An 18829-nucleotide genomic window follows, 5' to 3' on the forward strand; every position below is an offset into this window, starting at 1 on the left:
TACTGCTTATTAGGTTACTTTGGCAACAGCTCATGGCGGGTTTCTGCGACAGTTGGCGTGTAAAACTCACAATTTGTTAAGATCAACCCAAGTTCAGATGAGGACAGTAGAATGTAAACCCAAATCCTCCATGAAAACTAAACTAAAAACATGAATTTCTTTCTACTTAACTAGATTATATCCATCTGTACAGATTTATATAACAGATCAAAAATTTGAAACAGTAACAGCAACGCCAATTCTCCAACTGAATCTTACTGAGTTTGCCGTCTCACCTTGCAAGTCTTCAGCCAAAATATGCCGACACCTTCGATTTTCAGATACTATCACTTGGGGAAAAAAGAACAGCGTCTTAAATATGCGAAGAATTACACCTACATAAGAGAAAGTAAAATAACCAAACGATATATCAGTCGTATGTGCAATTTCAATTCTCACGTTTCTTTCGGTTTCTATTATGTGAGAGATGGTTTGACCTTTTAAGCATCACAGTTTTCAAATAGAGAGAAAATAAAACGAGAAATAAAGCATACTGTTTCAGTGTATTCACTGCGAGAACCCTTGCATGCTTCAAAGACCGGAACCTCTTCGACTGATCAGCTTCACTGAGTGCATGGCTCAAGCGACAGAAGAATTCACGGTATGCTTCAGTGAGTTCTTTATATGAACAACTAGGCGATGCCCGATGGTCCTTGTGCCCTTCATTTTCCTTCTCGGTCGATCGTGTTCCCATATATAACTTCTCCGTTAACTGAGTCCCGATTCTTGATCTTACAAGATTTTCCAACTTTGCTGCCATAGCAGCAGCTCGAGCAACACATGAAGAAGGTAGCTGATAGGTAAAGAACAAAATCAGATTCTCAATAGACCTTTGAGATCAAATCATGATTTAGAACAGAAAAGTGTTCATGAGGCGTCAATTCCACATCAATGTGGATTTTCAAAATTTTAAATCGGCTCTTGAATTCAAATATATGCTTAAATAAAAGAACCAAGAGTTCTATACCAACTGACCTGTGCCAGCCGCGCGACATTAAGACCAAAACTCTTGTCTGACATTCCACTCACAACCTTGTACAAGAAAGTGATGTCACTATGATCGGGATTCTTGGTAAAATTATCTGGCTTGGGATCATCAATTTCTACAGTATCCTTCGATGCGAGATAAGAAACATGGTAAGTCCCTACAGCACATGGGAACTCACTCTTGACATCAGCAATTTTCGGGTAGTGGGTGACGAAAAGGGTCATGCATCTTATCTCCTTCAGAAGGTAGTATAATGCCGCATAAGCAATTGCTACACCATCGTGTGTGCTTGTGCCTCGGCCAAGCTCATCAATGATTATCAGTGAGTGATGGGTAGAGTTATGAAGTATATGAGAAGCTTCACTGAGTTCCTCTAAAAACGTGCTCCTTCCTTGCTGAATACTATCAGATGAACCCATTCGAGTATGAATTCCATCAAGCACGTGGAGCTTTGCTGATGATGCTGGTACAAAGGAACCAACCTAGAGGATCCAGAATGGAAATTGATGAAGCCATGTGCATGTTCAACTGAACTATATACTACGGGAGGAATTGTTTAAAGAAAAAAGACGAATTAACTGATAGTTATGTCTAAAGTTATGTTGGCAGCGGAAAAGATAAAAGAAAATAAATCTATTTGAGCTAATCATTTTTTTTGAAACATCCATAAACAATATGTTCATGTCCGAATAATCTAAAAGTGTACAACTTGAATGAATAATAGGCTGTCCAGGAAAAAGGATCCATTTCATTCCAACTTGCTTCTGGTGTTCTTTTTGGATTATAATCACACATAAAACAACCAAAGCTCTCATTTCTCCTGCTTCTTAAGATTTGAAATCAAAATATCAAATTTTAGCGTAGGACATTGGATTTTCTAAGTTACAAAGACAATTGAGCGATCGACTCAAGAGGGGTAACTTTTTTTTGCAAATGAGGAGACAATTTATCGCTGGAAAAGTCGTACCTGTGCCATGATAGCAATTAGAGCAACCTGACGAATGTAACAACTCTTCCCGCCCATGTTTGGCCCTGTAACAATTTGACAGTATTCTTCATCTTCATGCAAGTTGGTGTCATTCGGAACAAAATTGTCTTGTAACATTGAGTCCAGAACCTGAAAGAATATTCACATGAAAGTATCAATGAAAGAATTATCAAGGATAATTCCTCATACGGATCACAAACCATCACCTAAGAAGTTCAGCAGTTATCTCTAACCAATGATGGTACGGTTAAAAAAATTTAATACATGAACGACATACCGGATGGCGTCCAGAAGAAATATGAATCTGAACAGGTTCATTATCATCAACAAAAACTGGACGAATATAATTCTGCAATATAATGATTTCGCAGAAATGTAAGTATCTGTACAACTTGCAACAATATATTTTGCAGAAACTAAAGTTCACCTTGTTCCTTGAAAGCATAGCAAGAGAATGCAGGCAATCCAAAGCAGCCAGTGCTTGGACAGCAGCTTGAAATTCAGCATAGTATTTACCAAATCCTTCTAGAAACCTACCCCAAGCAACCCGGCAGGCTACAGTAAGTTCCTCTTTGGCAAGCAACAACAGGTCTAAAGCCTTTAAGGCTTCAGGCGGGTGGTAGCGAATTGTTTTCTTCGTACTATTGACCTTGACCCAATTTGAAGGTACCCTTACTTCTGAAGGTAACTAAAGAAATAAAAGAAGAAAGAGCGAGAAGAAACATAAGTATCTCTCGAAGAATACAAATTACCATATCACTACAGGTTCCCGTGAATACGATAAACAATTTAGACCTTAACTCGGTAATGCGAATATGTAAACATATGACTTCACCATCAAACTTAACTCGCCCTTAGCCAGAATAACATAATATACGTACTACAATTTTGGAGTCTGAGTACATCCAATTTTTACATTATATACAATACACTAATTGCAATTTGGAACAGTCTTGTTGACAGAAATTACCTCTATCAAGTGTGTAGACCCCGAGACGCTCAAGAATTCTAAATCATGGATTTGGAGTTCCTTTCTGTACTGACTGATCAACAAGTCCAACTTTTCCTTCTCCATCTGAACCTTTGTCCTTGCTCCAGCAACCTGTTCATAAATGGACAGTGACGGTCTATGCCAGATATAAAAGGAGAAATTCAGAATATGAAAGAGGGAAGTATTTGGATATACCCCTGGGAATTGACCATTGGAAACATTAAATAAATTCTGGAGGTCCCCTTGGCTTGCTGCATCCTTATTAAGGGCAGAGAGAAGTTTTGCAGCATGGCCAACTATTGTGGGCGAAGAAGCTGTTAAAATCAACCTTCTCAACAAACGGGATCTTACAATGTTGGCCTTCACATCCTCAACGCTGACATTATCTTCAACCCCTAATTGCTGAAGTTGCTTCCCAGCGAACAAAATAGCATGAATTACAGCAATGAACTGCAGAGTTAACACACATAGAAACAACTTCTGTTACGACAGATTCAAAAGTGAAAAGCTGTATTCAAAGGTTCCAAATCATTTTACACAAGAGGAAGCATTTTCACCAAGGGGCAAGTAGATATTCTCACGTCTATATTATGGAAATCTAATAAATGAATCCCCAAAATACTTGACAAGTGTGGAAGTAGGCAAAATAAGAAAGATAAATGTTCGAATAAAATCATGTTGCCCCGTTGTAGCAGTTCCTGATCTATATGAGAAACAGAACCAGTGAGCCCGAGATCAAGTAGCTCATGAAGTAAATCTTGTATAACAATAGGAAGGGGCTAAAGAATTACTAATTCTTACTTTAGTAATTTGTGGGGCATATTGCAGGTTAGGGCACATTACCCTTCAATAAGGAGCTAATAAAGAAAGCTATTCTTTTCCTTCGGGCCGTTTAATATAAATTGTCTTTCTCAAGCCATGAACCTCTTATAAGATTATAAGAACATCTTGAAGTTTACCTCAGCTGCAGTTGCTGTTCGGTGAAAAATTCTTGTTACTCCACGCTGAATATCAGTTGACTTTCCTAATGTAGTCAGTACAGAAGAAATAATATAATTAGCCTCAGGTTGTACAATTTCCACGCAATCGTCCGCGTTACCATGTACACCGAAATGTTTCGTGGTACATGGGCCCATTAACTCAGCAATCTCAAAAACTGCGTCAAGCCGAGCACATATCGAATTTCTATCAAGTAGAGGATGAGTCACCTGCAAATTGTGCCCACTAATCATATAAAAAGAAGTGGAAAAATCTAGAGACCAAAAGATAAACTTCTCGGCCCACCTCATACCCAGTGTCTAAGAAGTCTCGACCCAAACGCCGTAAGTGTATGATTCATCAAATGCAGTAGAGACCCGGTCTCCGATCCATCAGAATTATTCCTCAAAACCTTATACAACATATCAATGGAAAGAAAAAACAGTGACTTTCAAGTCAACAAGGATTACCGATAAATCTTAAACCAATTTGTAATGAAGTTATTCCATGAAACATCGGTATATTATAAAAATTCAGCAAAACATCTGCCAGAATTACCTCTAATTGTTGGAGAGTGTTAGCTGATAATGTCATCTCAATGGTGCTCGAGAAAGCCCGAAATGAAGCACCCAAGCACAGAATCCTTTCCAAACCAAATTTCTTCAGATGACGAATGGTTAAGGCTAATGCTTGGACAGCTAACCCTGGCAATTCCATAATGCCCTATAAAAGCACGAATTTGAAATTAAGACATAGTGAAACATACTCTCTCTAGTAGCCGTTCTTTTTACTGATGAGAATTTGATCTTATGCATATAATACCTCAATACCTAGACGTTCTCTTTCCTGTTCTCTAGTTTCTGATCCCAACTCATCCAGATTCGAAGAACCATCTTCGTCTATGTTCTCAAATGACGACATTACTTCAGCGAGTGCACCACCATCTTTGAAGCAGTCACGTGAGGCACGTTCAACTCGGACACTGGATGTAGATCCAGCATATGCCATCAGCATCTAAACATTACCAAAGACTTAGAACTTCGTTAGTAAACAACGCGCCTCCATCTCCTCGTAGTCGTAGGCAAGGAGTTCCAACACGAAATTGGCGCTTAAAATTGTTAATTCTAAGGGACTTCTATTTAATTAACTGATTAATACTTACTCAAACAAGACTCAAATAACACAATTTATTACTTAAAACAGCAAAATCTCAATACCTTCTCCGTTTGTTTCGAAAGAGGCTCGGCAAGTAGTATTTCAGCAGGAGATAAACTCAAAACCACACCTTCAAGTGCATTTCTCATAACATTGTCACTAAATTCCCCATGAATAACATCTCCTGTCGAAATCTCCACCGCTATAATCCCAATTTTCACATCAAACCCACCTCCCAAACTGAACTCATTATTATCAATCAAAATCTCCCTCTCAACAACACATATCAAGTAATTACAAGAAGACCCAAATTCTTCTTCTTCCTTTCCACCCATATCTTCTGCTGCTTCAAGTGTTGCTTTTGTATATAAAGCCGAAAGCCCTCTCGAAAATGGCCCTAATTTGTTCAACCCATGAGCTTTAATAGTTGCAGTTTCAGTTTGCTTAACAACTCCAACTTTATAACCAACATTAACAAGTTTCCTTACATGAACATGTAACCGAAATGTCGGAATACTTGCAGTTAAGAAATTATGATCCAAATGAGCATAAATCCCCAAAACCCTAGCTGCAATTTCTGCATCTTCCCCAAAGAAACGGTACTTATACCCAACTTCAATCATCAAAAGAACATCTGGGTATTTTGATTTAAGTTCCACAACTTGTTGTTCTAAGGGTGTGTATTTAGGGTTTTTTGAAAGAGAAAGAGAGGAAGAAGATGAAGAGGGTTGTTGGGTGTTAGTAGTATAGAGAGGAGTTGGAACAGAAGGTAAAGGTTCTAGAAGCTTTTGAAGGAATTTTTGGTGGAGAGAGTCAGATGAAGGTTTAGGGTTTTGAGTGAAAGGAGAAAGTTTAGGTTTTTTAGAAGGTTGAAGAGGAGATGGAGTTAGGGTTTTGGATGGTGAGAGTAGTTGAGAAGTTCGAGTTCGTTTGGAGGGAGAAAAAGAGACGGTGGCTGAAATTTTAGGGTTTGAAGGAGGAGGAGGGGAAGACGAAGAAGAAGGAGAAGTGGGTTTTGGTTTGGGAGCGAAGAAGCGGGATATCACCTGTTGCTTCTGCTGCTTCCCCATTTTTAGAGAGAGAGAGAAGTAACTGGTTCGACAGTTAACGACTGATATGCTGTCATTTCGCGCGCTTTTCTTTTCATTTATTTTTTCTCGGAAATGACATAACGGGCTTGGGCTTGATGAGAATTTTATGAGAAGTGTTATTTATAAGACACCTCATCTATGGGCACTTCTAAAAGGTGGGGTCCATAACAGTAGACTCCGCCCATACTTAGGTTGTGTTTTTTATATAGACTACAAGATTCATTATTTCATTACAAACCATTGATACATCATGAAGAGATAATATAAAGATACATCAAGATTCATGAATATAAGCACTATAACAACTTGATTTAAAACATCTTGAGCCCTTAAAGATCATATATCAACCTTTAAAGGTCATCCTACCCTAATTTACCTTTATTTGCACTCAAACGTAATAAATCTTGAATTTCTACTTCCATGGAAACAAACCAAGATCTCCAGGTTGCAGAGTATCCAACCACTACACCAGGAGGTGGTGGACTTTTGGGTTGTGTTTTGTGTTGTACCGTGTTGTGTCATTGACTCGTTGTGTACATGTTTCTATCTTGTGATATTTTGAATCTAAAATTTGCGTTTATGTTTTTTTTTGTTGACTTGATTTTTTTTCTCTTTTTATTAGATACCCTCATTCTTTCAACAAAAAAAAAAAAAAAAAGATACCCTCATTGAAGATGAGAGTTGAACACTACCTGCAAGTAGGTTTACCAAACTCATCATTATAAAATCTTTCTTCTCTTAAAACAAAGTGTACGAAATATAACTTTGACAGCTGACAAGTTCAACAAATTTCTCTTTCAAGTTTCATTTTCAATCAATAATAAAATAGAATATTACTGATTTTCATTCATTACTAAAAGTAAAAAGTTGTGCAACAATTTTTTTTTTTTTTTTTGCAAACTCACTTCTTTCACTTAGGTTTGGTGGAAAACCTTGCTTTTGTCTGAATTTGGAAAAGATAATAAACTCTTTTCTTGATTATATTATGCAAAAAATGGATCTTACTTCGAAAGGAAAATGGATGTTGTAAATCCTTGACATATAAATGGATGAGTAGAGGGGGCTAAAAGGAATTTTGGACAAATTAGGATCCACCAAAATAGTAAATTTAGAGAGAAGTCCTGGTATGGTCACACTCATCCCAGTTGTAGAAAAAGTGAAAAAGGGACCTTGTTCATATCCATGTCGGATCCACATTTCATGTAATGACACTCCTACCTTATCTCTACAATGACTTATCCTAAATGTCGTGGGACCAACCCAACTATCTCATCTTCTTCCAAATTTTGAAAGGAAGTACATGGAGTTTGAAAGTGAGGGGTAACTATTCGACTAAACATTATATTAACCGAACCAACCAAAGAGATTATTGAAGAGTTAGTTCTTTTAAGTAGAAATTTTATTCAAAAAATATTTTTATTTTAATAAGACTAAAAACTAACTAGTGAGCGAAATATATGCATTAATAATCAAGAGAGTTGTTTGATTTTATATTTATTGTGACATTTTTTGTTGAAAATATTTATCTGACTTACTGAAGCGTTTCATACCATTATTATAACTATACCGGCTGGTATTGAATTTTAATGAGCATAACTTTTGGGTAGGAGACATTTAAAGTCTTTTTTGACTAACATCAACTTTGGGATTGGTTGAATCGTTTCGTAGTATATAATGGTATAGTATTATGTAGCTTTGATATGGTTTTAAATTTGCCATGTCAACCGTATGGACTTCACAAGTTTATTTGTTTCTTTTCTTTTTTGCAAAACTTCACAAGTTCCTTGGTGGAATTCTCAAATGTGTCTCTCTCCTTCTCTTCACATATTTGAAGCATACCTTGTACGTGTAACCTTTAATTTGCACCCAAAAGAGAGAAATGTGCATACAATATTAATTGGCTTCCTTATTACTTCAAATATCACATTTTCACTGTAAGATTACATATAAAATCCACATAGTATTCACACTTTTATATTTAGTACGCACGGACTCAAGTGAAAAAAGGTTTACAAATTTAGGTTAGAAGATATATTTTTTACGATGTTGAGATTCAAAACCTAATAGTTTCAGTGGAGATATATACATGCCACCACTCAGTCAAGTCGAGTTCGCACTAGATAATTCTTGAATACTCGTTTAAAGGTGTACTCGCGAACACTTTTATGTCCTTTTGGGGTAAATTTTTATTGGTATTTTGTATATAAATTTTATTATATAGATTGGAATGACCATTAAGAGGTGTGGAGAGAAACACGTAAATCCTCAAAAAGTAAGCCTTTTGTTTCTCTTCCAACTACACCAAATGAGGCACTAAAGTGACCACCTCTTCTTGTCTTTCATCCTCTACTTGAAATACAACTAAAAAGTTTGTACAATTTAATGCTAGGAAACCATTTTATACTACCACATTTAGTGTTGAAATATTGACCACCACATCATATTATATACCCAAAAAATCCTTTTATTCTCCTCATTTTTACAAAATAAATATCCAAATTTATTTTGAGGGTACCAAGATTTGAATATTTAAGTTCGAATTGGATGAGAGATAAAATAATTTTCTTTTTGTTTGTTCGTTTAGGTGGGCACGCAAACTAGCGCTCTGCCTTAGTGGTGCATTTATCTTACATGAAATTTTAGTCGGAGAATACAGCAGAACCAATTTCCTATTTTTTTTTTTTAATAATTTAAGTATGGTTGTCATTGTGCCCTTTATATTTGACAAGTAGGGTAATCTAGTTTAATTTCTTTAATCAACTTGCAGTTTTTGGATTTGAACTTGCCCTTCATAACTTTGGGCGGAAAATTTTTATCTTAGAGATCTATAGTTTGAAATTATTTTAGAGGTCAATAGTTCTGTAAATCATTTTAAAAGTAATTCCTATATGGCCCCCTACTTTGTGACCAGCTTCCTTTATGGCCCCCTTTTTTTCGTAAATTCAAATATGGCCCCCTATTTTCAGATAAATGTCATTACTACCCTTCTTAATTCTAAATTTAAAACAATAAAAAAAAATTATTTCCACCTCACCCCTCTCTCTCTCCACCTCATCTCTCCCTACACCTCACCCCTCTCTCTCTCTCTCCAACTCACTCCTTTCTTCTCCGGCAAGGTGGCCGGCCGGAAAATTTTCCGGCCGGCCACCTTCAAACTTAAAAAAAAAAAATTTCTCTCTCCTCTCTCTCTCTAATTTTTTTTTTTTTTTTAAATCTCACCACTCTCTCTCTCTCTAAAACTCCGGCGAAGGGGGTTTCCCTTCGCCGGAGGATCTGTTCACGAACAGATCTATTATTCACGAACAACAGCTCTGTTCGTGAACAGAGTTGCTGTTCACGAACAGCTCTCTGTTCGTGAACAGATCCTCCGGCGAAGGGAAACCCCTTCGCCGGAGTTTTAGAGAGAGAGTGGTGAGATTTTTTAAAAAAAAAAAATTTAGAGAGAGAGAGGAGAGAGAATTTTTTTTTTTTTTTTAAGTTTGAAGGTGGCCGGCCGGAAAATTTTCCGGCCGGCCACCTTGCCGGAGAAGAAAGGGGTGAGTAGGAGAGAGAGAGTTGGAGAGAGAGAGAGAGAGAGGGGTGAGGTGTAGGGAGAGAGAGAGGGGTGAGGTGGAAATAATTTTTTTTTATTGTTTTAAATTTAGAATTAAGAAGGGTAGTAATGACATTTATCTGCAAATAGGGGGCCATATTTGAATTTACGAAAAAAAGGGGGCCATAAAGGAAGCTGGTCACAAAGTAGGGGGCCATATAAGAATTAACTCAAAAGAAATCAATTCTAATGATTGACTAAATTAACAAGTGACTTCTATGCACTTTTGAGAAGAAAAAAAGAAAAAAGTGACATCTGTGCAATTTTATTAGGTTTGTAGATTCATCTTACCCACTTGTGGAACAAGAAAAATCAACTTTAGCCCTTTAGATTTCTTTATATTACAAGGTGTTCCCTTGACCCATTCAACATTTAAGGACCAAAACTTGCATAACACAAAAGATTAATCAAAACTAGGTTAATCTAATTTAAATTGGTCGCTATTTTGAGGAAATAGAAAAAGCTTCCAGAAAAGAATGTAGAAAACCAAACGCACCGTACAAGTCACTGGCACAAAAATGTCAGTCGGATGTGGCCGGCGATAGACGACGATTTTATCATCTTCTCTCTCTCTTCTCTCTAAGTTTCGGCGAAGTGAATGATCCCTTCGTCGGGAAAACCATACAAGGGTTGTGATTCACTGGAACCATATGAGAGTATAAAGAGAGAGAATAGAGAGAGGAGAAGAGAGAAACAAGAGAGAGAAGAGTTAATGGTGGCCGAAATTAGTTTTGATGGTGTCGCTGGAGTTTATGGTGGTGGCCCTGTGGGAGAAAAGATAGAAGAAGAAAATAAAAATCTTTAGAAGTGAGTAGTGTTTGGAAGAAGCAAATTTTTTTATTTCCACTCAAAAATTTTCCTCTAAATCTTTTTTATTTCACTCAAAATTTAAATTTAATGCAAGAAACTCCACCTTCACTAGTCATCACAAGAATGGAACTAGATCACTATAAAATAGACATCATTTCATTTCAATGGTTATTTTCACTAAAAGTTTATCTTCTCAAATTTAGTTTTACAAAATAATTGATATGAGCAACCAGTTTGATAAACAATCGAACACTAATAACTCGTGATAAACTAGTTGGTAGTTTTTAGAAAAGTAGATGAAAATTGCACTTTGTGCATAAGTATTTTCACGTCATCATTTTCTTAAATTAACCATTTTAGGAGGTATATGTAATTACCCAAAAAATAAGGATGTCGTAAACAATAAACCAAATTAATGAAGGACGTAAATTAAATTAAATAAAAATATAAAACCAAAAAGCAAATACATAAATCTTAGCTAAACTTTTTATAGAGAGTTGAAGTGTTTGTTTTGGGTTTCAATGGAAAGCATTTCATTGGTCCCAAAAGCAACAAGAAAACTCCAAGTTTCTGTGAATGGGAAATGAACTACCCTTACCCGCCGATTATTCAAGAAAATCAAGAGAGAGAAGAAAGAGAAAATCCACCACAAGAAGAAGAAAAAAGAAAAGAATTAGTAGTAGAAGAGAGAGAAATTCATCATCTTCAACAACAAGAACAACAAGAAGAAGAAGATAAGAATAAACCCATTTTTGAATGGGATTTCAATCTTTCAACTATTATATCTTCTAACCCAGTTTGTGGATCCGTATCCGACACGGTTGGTGTAATTGAATTCGACCCATCAGATCAATTCTTAGCAACTGGTGGAATTGCAAGAAAGATTAGAATTTATAACATTAATTCTTTGTTAAGACACGATACGGGTCATCAACAAGGTACGTCCGATCCGTTTCTATTAGACCATATTAATGCATGTGAATATTTCATTTGTACTCCGGCTAAACTTAGTAGTATCCGGTGGAAACCCGGTACGGCTGGGAGAGTGGTCGGGTCAGGTGATTACGACGGAGTCGTAACAGAGTATGATCTTGAAAAACGGGTACCCGTATTTGAGAGAGATGAACATGGTGGTCGTCGAATATGGAGTGTGGACTACTCGAATTGGAATCCGGTTATCGGAGCATCGGGTTCCGATGATGGAACTGTACAATTGTGGGATACTCGAGCTAGTGGTGATGAATGTGTGGCTGTAGTACAGCCTAGCTTGGGTCGGAGCCCCATTTGTTGTGTGGAGTTTGACCCGTTTAGTAGTGGGTTAATATCTCTTGGTTGTGCCGATCGAAATGCATATGGTTACGATATTCGAAAGATTTCGCATCCTATTTCAGTTTTCGTTGGGCATCAGAAAACTGTTTCATATGTTCGGTTTGTTGGAGACGGAATGATGGTTTCTGCAGCTATCGATGGTTGCTTAAAACTTTGGAATTTGAACGATGCACGAACAATTCGGACTTATAAAGGCCATGTTAACAATAGAAGCTTTGTCGGGTTGTCGGTTTGGAGAAATGGGGGATTAATTGGATGCGGGTCAGAGAGTAATGAAGTGTTTGTTTACGATAAAAGGTGGAGCGAACCCGTATGGGTACGTGGGTTGGGTCAAATAAATGGACCCGGATCCGAAGATAAGTTTGTAAGTGGTGTTTGTTGGAGGCAAGTCGAGGAAGATAAATGCACAATTGTGGCTGGAGGGTCGGATGGGGTATTACAAGTTTTTGTGGGAGAAAAAAGGTCATCTTCATGTAGGTGAATTCTCCCATTATTACCCTAAACTTTGATTTTTCTTTTAAATTTTTCTTGTTTCAATTTGTTAATTTGGAGATAATAAACATGAATAAATTTGTCTAATTTGTTAGTTCAAAATTGCTGTGAAAATTATTTGGTGTGCTAAACTAAATTAGATGAGAAACATAATCTATAGTTAGCCTGGCAGTTGAAATAATAGTAAAGACCTCAACGTAATTTTCAAATCCAGACAGTTTTTTACTTTTTCTTTTTGAAACAGTACATTAAGAGAAGATTCAAACAAAAACCAAAGGCTCCAAGGCATGGTCTAATATAAAACCTAAAATGGATTAAAAAAGAAAGCATTATGATTATAAAGTGGAGATTTACGTGGCTCAACTAAGCCTACTACACTGAAAAAGAAAAGAAGAGAGCTCATATACTTGGAGGTGAGCTTAAATCAATTTTGTAAGCTCAATACAAAAAAACTAATTTAAGCAACACAATAATGATTAATATTTTGCTTAAATTGTTATATTCAAATCCAAGACTTTGAATGAAAACATATATCCCATATACCCTTCAAATTTTCTCCAACAACACTCCCTCCCAAGTCGGTGTGACCGTGTGAAGTGTCGATAGAGCCCGACTTTTTTTTTTCGATAGAGCCCAACTTAATAACATCTCTTTATCTTTTTAGCATGTAGTTCTTTTGTAAAAATATCCGCTAGCAGTTGATCGGTACGAACGAAAGGATGACCCTGAAATACAAGATACCAAACGCCCTCATAAGCTCATTTTCTCTTTTTAAAACACAAGAAAGCCTAATTTCTCTTAAAATTAATCAAATACAGATAATAGACTTTCAACACAGCTCTCCTTTCTTATTTACAGCAAATGGTACCTCACTCACACAGATGTACTCTGTTCACCAATAATAATTTTCGGGTCTACTGTGAGTTGGCAATAGTTTGGGTCAAATACATTGGGAGAGCGAACGGTAAATACGTACTAATTTAACAATGTTTTCTGCATTGCAAATGTAATTTGCAATAACAAAACCAAATTTGTCCTTACAAGTTACAACCCGTCAAATGCGCGTAGCAAATTCCTAGAGAGAAAAAGAACAGAAAGAGTTGCAAAAAAACGATATCTAAAGCATCACAAATTATATTTTGAGACTTCAAAAAAGCACAAAAGTGATAGAAGATTGAAGTTGCTTAAAATAGGTCTTTCCTTGATAAGAAATAGTCACTCGTAAATCTTACTGAATAAAAAATCCGACACTCATGGTCATCAAAAACTATGAACAACAAAATGGCACCCATGGTCATTAAAAAGTTGAAAAACAAAGGACGAATTCGTTTTTTAGAGAACGAAAATGAGTCTTTTAAAGATCGAAAATTTTGTCAAAACTCTTTATAAGTTTTCTATTTTTGTGAAAAAATTTCAGTCTATTTTTTCTAGTCTTTAGCTAATCAAACATTGCGTAATCTAGTCTTTAGCTCATCAAATATTTTGTAATTTGCAACAACTTGCAAAATATTTACAACGAACGCAAAAATTGGTTATCAGTTTACAAAAAGTTGCGACTGCTTGCAAAAAGGTTAAACCTATACAACTAAAATATCTTGACGTTCTTATTTGACTATGTTGCTAGTATTTGTTATTTTGTCTCATGTTCAAATATTTTGAGATTATCTAACCTTTTTTGCTCTATGTTGAGATATTAAGATACACTTTCTATTTGGACGGAATAGCAAGTGAAAATTTGAATTTGGGAACAGATGTGGCTCATATTAAAAGACAATGTCTTCCATCAAATTCGTCGTGGAAAAAGGTTTTCTAACAATGGTATGTTGCTTTAAGCAAAACATTAGTTAACAATCGTTTATGTGATGTCTATGTAATATTTGCATAAATTTCCTATTATGTACGTGTAATGAATATTTACGGTGTCGGTCCTCCATATTGTTCTCAAGTATCAGTCATACAACCACATCCCTTATAGAGGCAAGCCATCTAAAAGGCCTATGTCATCTAAAGGAGTTTTACCTAATAACTTCATGAGCTAAAATTGTACAATCCATAAACATTACCAACATTAAACGCGAAAACTTGGCGAGCATATGGCAAAAAATGTGGATAATAAAGTGAGGAACAAAAAACATACCACAAAGGAAGTGTGTAATAGGAAGTAAGATCTAAGTTGACAGTCAGCAAGAAAAGGAACTCATGTGGTTGAAAATACCAAATTAATATCGAACTAATTTGTTTAACTAATAGAGTAACACTTACACGTGTTTCACAATTATTTTGATAAGTAGGTTATACAAACTACGGTATAAACCATTACTTATATATTTATTGTCGTAGTCAACAAATCATGCACTACTGTTGATGAAAGATCCCAAGTGCTACAAAAGAAGCATTAGTGGTGTCTATGGAGGTGGACTAAATTCACATTAATTTCTTTATGTGGATTAAACCTGAACTAATGATCTAAAATTGGACAAAAAGAAATATTTTTGGTCAAACTTGAAGACAGCATTCTATAATACAAGTTTACCCTTTGACTTTTCCATTATGCACCACCAACAACAAGGTTAATTTCGTACTTGAGATAGTTCATCGTTGTAAAATAGTTCTCTCGAGAAAGAACTAGGTCAGTGAAAACCAGTACCAGAGGTAAGTTTTAGAGAGAGAGAGAGAGAGAGAGGAGGAAGCTTAGAGAGAGAAAGTAATGGTGACATCGCCGGTAGTAAATACATACCCACTCTCAAGCTACACGTTCGGTACCAAAGAACCGAAGATGGAGAAAGATACATCTGTTGCAGATCGTCTCGCTCGTATGAAAGTCAAGTAAGTTTTTATGTCGTTTATCATTAAAATCTTCAAACCCTAGAAAAACCCTAGTTTGTTAATCAATTTTTTGTACTAAAGGTTTCTCCTTTTGGGATATCATGTATCATGTATGAAATTCACTCACTTGAATGTCAATTATGTTTTTTTTTGGGTATTTAGAGTTTGAGATCAAATCAGAATAGTAATCATTTGATATTGTTTAACAGTTATATGAAAGAGGGGATGAGGACAAGTGTTGATGCAATTTTACTGGTTAGTATTCTTTTCTTTCATAATTGTATGGGGATAGTTTGGATTTTTATTTCGAGTTATTAAACAGATCATAGCTAGATAGGAAGTAATAATTAGGGTTTATTTTGAATTGAATTGACAACTCCTTCCATTTGTTTTATGAGGGAAGGTTAGCCTCTTTATTGTACAGTTAGTAAAGATCCTCCGCAATTTTGTCGACCACAAATGCCCTAGCTAGTTACACATCACATGTTTTACATGTTCTTGAGCGTTTAAATGGTGACTGCTATGTTGGAAATTGAATTCGATACCAAAGTTTATCCTTTGCATTACCAAGCTGTAATTACTTATGGTGTACGAGGCCTTCACCACGACATAATTGGTGACTTCTATGTCGGAAATTGAATTCGATAACAAAGTTTATCCTTTGCATCACCAAATTGGTAATTACTTATGGTGTACGAGGCCTTCACCATGACAGCATGACACACTCGAGTTGATCCATACATAGGTATAGAGTAATATAGATAGAGTGGTAAACAAAAATTAGAATGGCGTAAAACCGCGTAATGCAGCCGGAATATGGTCAGGGCATGGGCCCCCCACCCTTGTCAACTAGACAAACCTGGACCTTGGGTAGGTGTAGATTGTGGGACTTTGTGCAAGACTGTGTGCCATTGGTCATTGCGAAGGCAAATATTATCTTAATTTTTGTCAATGATAATGAATGTCTTAGATTCGTCAAAGAAAAAACAAACTAGATTTGGACACGAGATTTTCAGTATGAAAAATTGAAACAAACACAACCTAAAAACGTCTATTAATTGTAAGTCGGAACAATTTTAGTTTGAAAACCTAATTTTCTTGTATTTCATTTACAAGAGATGTGCAATTCATGTTCACGGTTCCATGTTCACATGGTTAATGTAGCAAATGTGAAAAGTCTCTGCGATTATTTCTATCAAATGATTTGTTTGTCTAATCTGTGGGTTTTTTCTCACTTGACGAAACTAAGCTACCAAAAACATTAAAATTAAATTTTTGTGCTCCTTGTTTTCGTCATGGATCATCCATCAATTCGTATTAGATGCGTGATTTTGATATTACTAGTTTTTAAGTACGATGTTATAAAGAAAACAAATTACTACTCCATTTATGTCAGCAAGATCTACATTGCATAAGGTTGACAGCTAATATTTCTCTTTGCAGGTACAAGAGCATAACCATCCTCACATACTGCTTCTCCAAATTGGAAACACATTTTGCAAACTTCCTGGTGGTCGGTTGAAGCCTGGAGAAAATGGTATGTGTTTGCTTTTGGTATTTATTCATTCTTGACAGGTGGTGTGACATTATGAGTACTTTTCTGATTGTTATCTTCTTATTTATGTTATTGGCAAACTATGCAGAAATCGAGGGTTTGAAAAGAAAGTTGTCAAGCAAACTTGCTGCTAACTCAACTACAATGCAGCCAGATTGGCAGGTATTATTCTATTACTGACTTTGAGGGGCCTGAAGGATTATACATTTTCATGTTCGGTAGATTGAGATAATTCATGTGTTATGTCTAAGGAAGTGAATTTCACCTTGTCAAACCCTTTTAAAATGACGTATATGGGTTTATCAAATTTTGATAAACTTAGCTCGTGAGTCGTGACATAGAAAATTTGGATAATGCTTATTTCGTTCTTAACATCATATCATCTTTTCGTAGATTGGCGAGTGTGTAGCTGTCTGGTGGAGACCAAACTTTGAAACGACAATGTACCCATATTGCCCTCCTCACATCACTAAACCTAAGGTGATGGTGTAACAGGTTTTACGGTTACAAATGCTGATCTCTGGCTTCATTTTCTTTTTGGAATTTTCTCTTAATGGAAATCTGTCCTTGTTTCAGGAGTGTAAGAAGCTTTACCTTGTTCATCTGTCTGAGAGGGAGTACTTCGCAGTACCAAAGAACTTGAAACTACTTGCCGTGCCATTGTTCGAATTGTACGATAACGTTCAGGTACGCAGTCATCTGATTTCCCTTTGCTATATTGTAGCAACTTCTCACACAAACACACCCCTTAGTATCAAATGTAGATATGCAAAGTGACAACTGACAAACATTAGTTTCAACTTAAATTAAATTCGATACTCTAGCAGTAACGTATATATACCAATGTAAGAAAATAAATAAAATCGAACACAAAAAATGGAGACGCAAAAGAGAAATCATGACAAGATTCCAGGAGGTCTACTTTTAATTTGTATAGGTGAGTATAGGTTGTAGAAGCTATGGCCAGTCCAATTTAGATAGGGAGAATTGTGGAGTTTCTTAACGCTTTTGACTACACCACGAAGAAGATGCAATGTCTTTTATTCAATATAATATTGGTGTTAGGCTGTTAGCTACTAAGTTGTTCGGACCTCATCCAATGTGGAATGGTCTACATATGAAATTTTGAGTTGGAATCTAATTTGAATTATCGCAATTATTACTTTTCAGAGATACGGACCAGTTATTTCTACCATTCCACAACAACTATCCAGATTTCAGTTCAACATGATTAGCGGATAAAAAAGTTAGCAAATTCAACTGAAGCAAATCCAACAAATGAAAAGCTCCTAGCAGCAACTTGTGAGGGTCTTAAGTTAGATAACTGATTGGTATTAAAAAGAGATAATCAAGTTTTGCAGATACTCATTCAACTGAAGCTAATCCAACTTAAACCTCTTGATATGCTCTATCGCACTATACATATTTAATTCAGATCTGTATTTTCCTGTTTTCTATAAATTGCTTTCTTCTTGGTTTCTATTTATATGTATCAACTTGTTTTCTCATGTTCTTTATGTTATTCGCGTTTCCTCGGTGATATAATGTCTTTAGGATGGTAGATCTTCTGTATCTTAGACTATTTAAGGTCATTCATTTGTAAACCCTTTCGGATCATGGGTATGTAGTTGGTGCTCATTTGGGGGATTTCGATGTAATTTGTAAGCATCCCAAATCCACCATTGTAATATGGCAAGCTTAAAATAGAAGAGATAATGTTCTGATCTGTAGTCTCTTTTCTTGCATATTTTGATGCTTCTTTTTACTGAACATTTTTTCAGACTCTCAGAGTACAAGGTTAAAAACCGAAGCTCATGTTTGTATTCATTTTTTTATTTCACCTTATACAAATTCTGACAGCCGTGTTTGTGTGTATTCCCTATTAGTTAGATTGGAATTTGAACCTGAAAAACGGAAAACATAGGCCTGTAACAGGTACCAAAAATCATACTCCACTAATGTTTAAGTACTTGGGCAACATCTCAGGTCAAAGAA

General features: G+C 35.9%; 4 protein-coding genes across 4 annotated transcripts in view; 3 read left to right on the forward strand and 1 right to left on the reverse strand.

Annotated features, from left to right (window-relative positions):
• LOC147535305 (receptor-like protein EIX2) overlaps window positions 1-18829 on the forward strand; it is a 45073-nt gene that overhangs the window by 21837 nt on the left and 4407 nt on the right. The window lies entirely within an intron of this gene.
• MSH3 (homolog of DNA mismatch repair protein MSH3) lies at window positions 59-6262 on the reverse strand. Its single transcript, XM_086651156.1, has 13 exons — window positions 5202-6262; window positions 4807-4998; window positions 4543-4707; window positions 4298-4396; window positions 3966-4214; window positions 3202-3456; window positions 2986-3117; window positions 2443-2703; window positions 2293-2364; window positions 1995-2144; window positions 1015-1509; window positions 534-832; window positions 59-374 (listed from the first exon to the last, which is right to left on the reverse strand). Exons 1-13 carry the CDS (start codon window positions 6207-6209, stop codon window positions 353-355), a joined length of 3399 nt encoding a protein of 1132 aa, XP_086507282.1. The 5' UTR covers window positions 6210-6262; the 3' UTR covers window positions 59-352.
• On the forward strand, window positions 11115-12555 carry LOC147535311 (WD repeat-containing protein RUP2-like). Its single transcript, XM_086650458.1, has one exon. The coding sequence runs from the start codon at window positions 11216-11218 to the stop codon at window positions 12440-12442; it is 1227 nt and encodes a 408-aa protein (XP_086506584.1). The 5' UTR covers window positions 11115-11215; the 3' UTR covers window positions 12443-12555.
• Window positions 15038-18560, forward strand: LOC147535312 (Cleavage/polyadenylation specificity factor, 25kDa subunit). The gene is made up of 7 exons (XM_086651189.1): window positions 15038-15279; window positions 15489-15534; window positions 16723-16816; window positions 16923-16996; window positions 17228-17314; window positions 17411-17521; window positions 18005-18560. The coding sequence occupies exons 1-7, from the start codon at window positions 15161-15163 to the stop codon at window positions 18074-18076; spliced, it is 603 nt and encodes a 200-aa protein (XP_086507315.1). The 5' UTR covers window positions 15038-15160; the 3' UTR covers window positions 18077-18560.

The sequence above is a fragment of the Eschscholzia californica genome, unplaced genomic scaffold (assembly GCF_041429995.1).
Source record: "Eschscholzia californica isolate CP2 unplaced genomic scaffold, dmEscCali1.0.p SCAF_6, whole genome shotgun sequence".
NCBI classification, from domain to species: domain Eukaryota; kingdom Viridiplantae; phylum Streptophyta; class Magnoliopsida; order Ranunculales; family Papaveraceae; genus Eschscholzia; species Eschscholzia californica.

Excerpts from the sequence above, each read along its gene's own strand:
- MSH3 (XM_086651156.1), bottom strand. The coding sequence starts at position 6,209 with ATGGGGAAGCAGCAGAAGCAACAGGTGATATCCCGCTTCTTCGCTCCC. Across the intron at positions 4,999-5,201 it reads TTTCGAAACAAACGGAGAAG|ATGCTGATGGCATATGCTGG; the intron begins GTATTGAGATTT and ends GGTAATGTTTAG. Across the intron at positions 2,365-2,442 it reads CTATGCTTTCAAGGAACAAG|AATTATATTCGTCCAGTTTT; the intron begins GTGAACTTTAGT and ends ATTATATTGCAG.
- LOC147535311 (XM_086650458.1), top strand. The coding sequence starts at position 11,216 with ATGAACTACCCTTACCCGCCGATTATTCAAGAAAATCAAGAGAGAGAA.
- LOC147535312 (XM_086651189.1), top strand. The coding sequence starts at position 15,161 with ATGGTGACATCGCCGGTAGTAAATACATACCCACTCTCAAGCTACACG. Across the intron at positions 17,315-17,410 it reads CTCACATCACTAAACCTAAG|GAGTGTAAGAAGCTTTACCT; the intron begins GTGATGGTGTAA and ends TCCTTGTTTCAG. Across the intron at positions 17,522-18,004 it reads AATTGTACGATAACGTTCAG|AGATACGGACCAGTTATTTC; the intron begins GTACGCAGTCAT and ends ATTACTTTTCAG.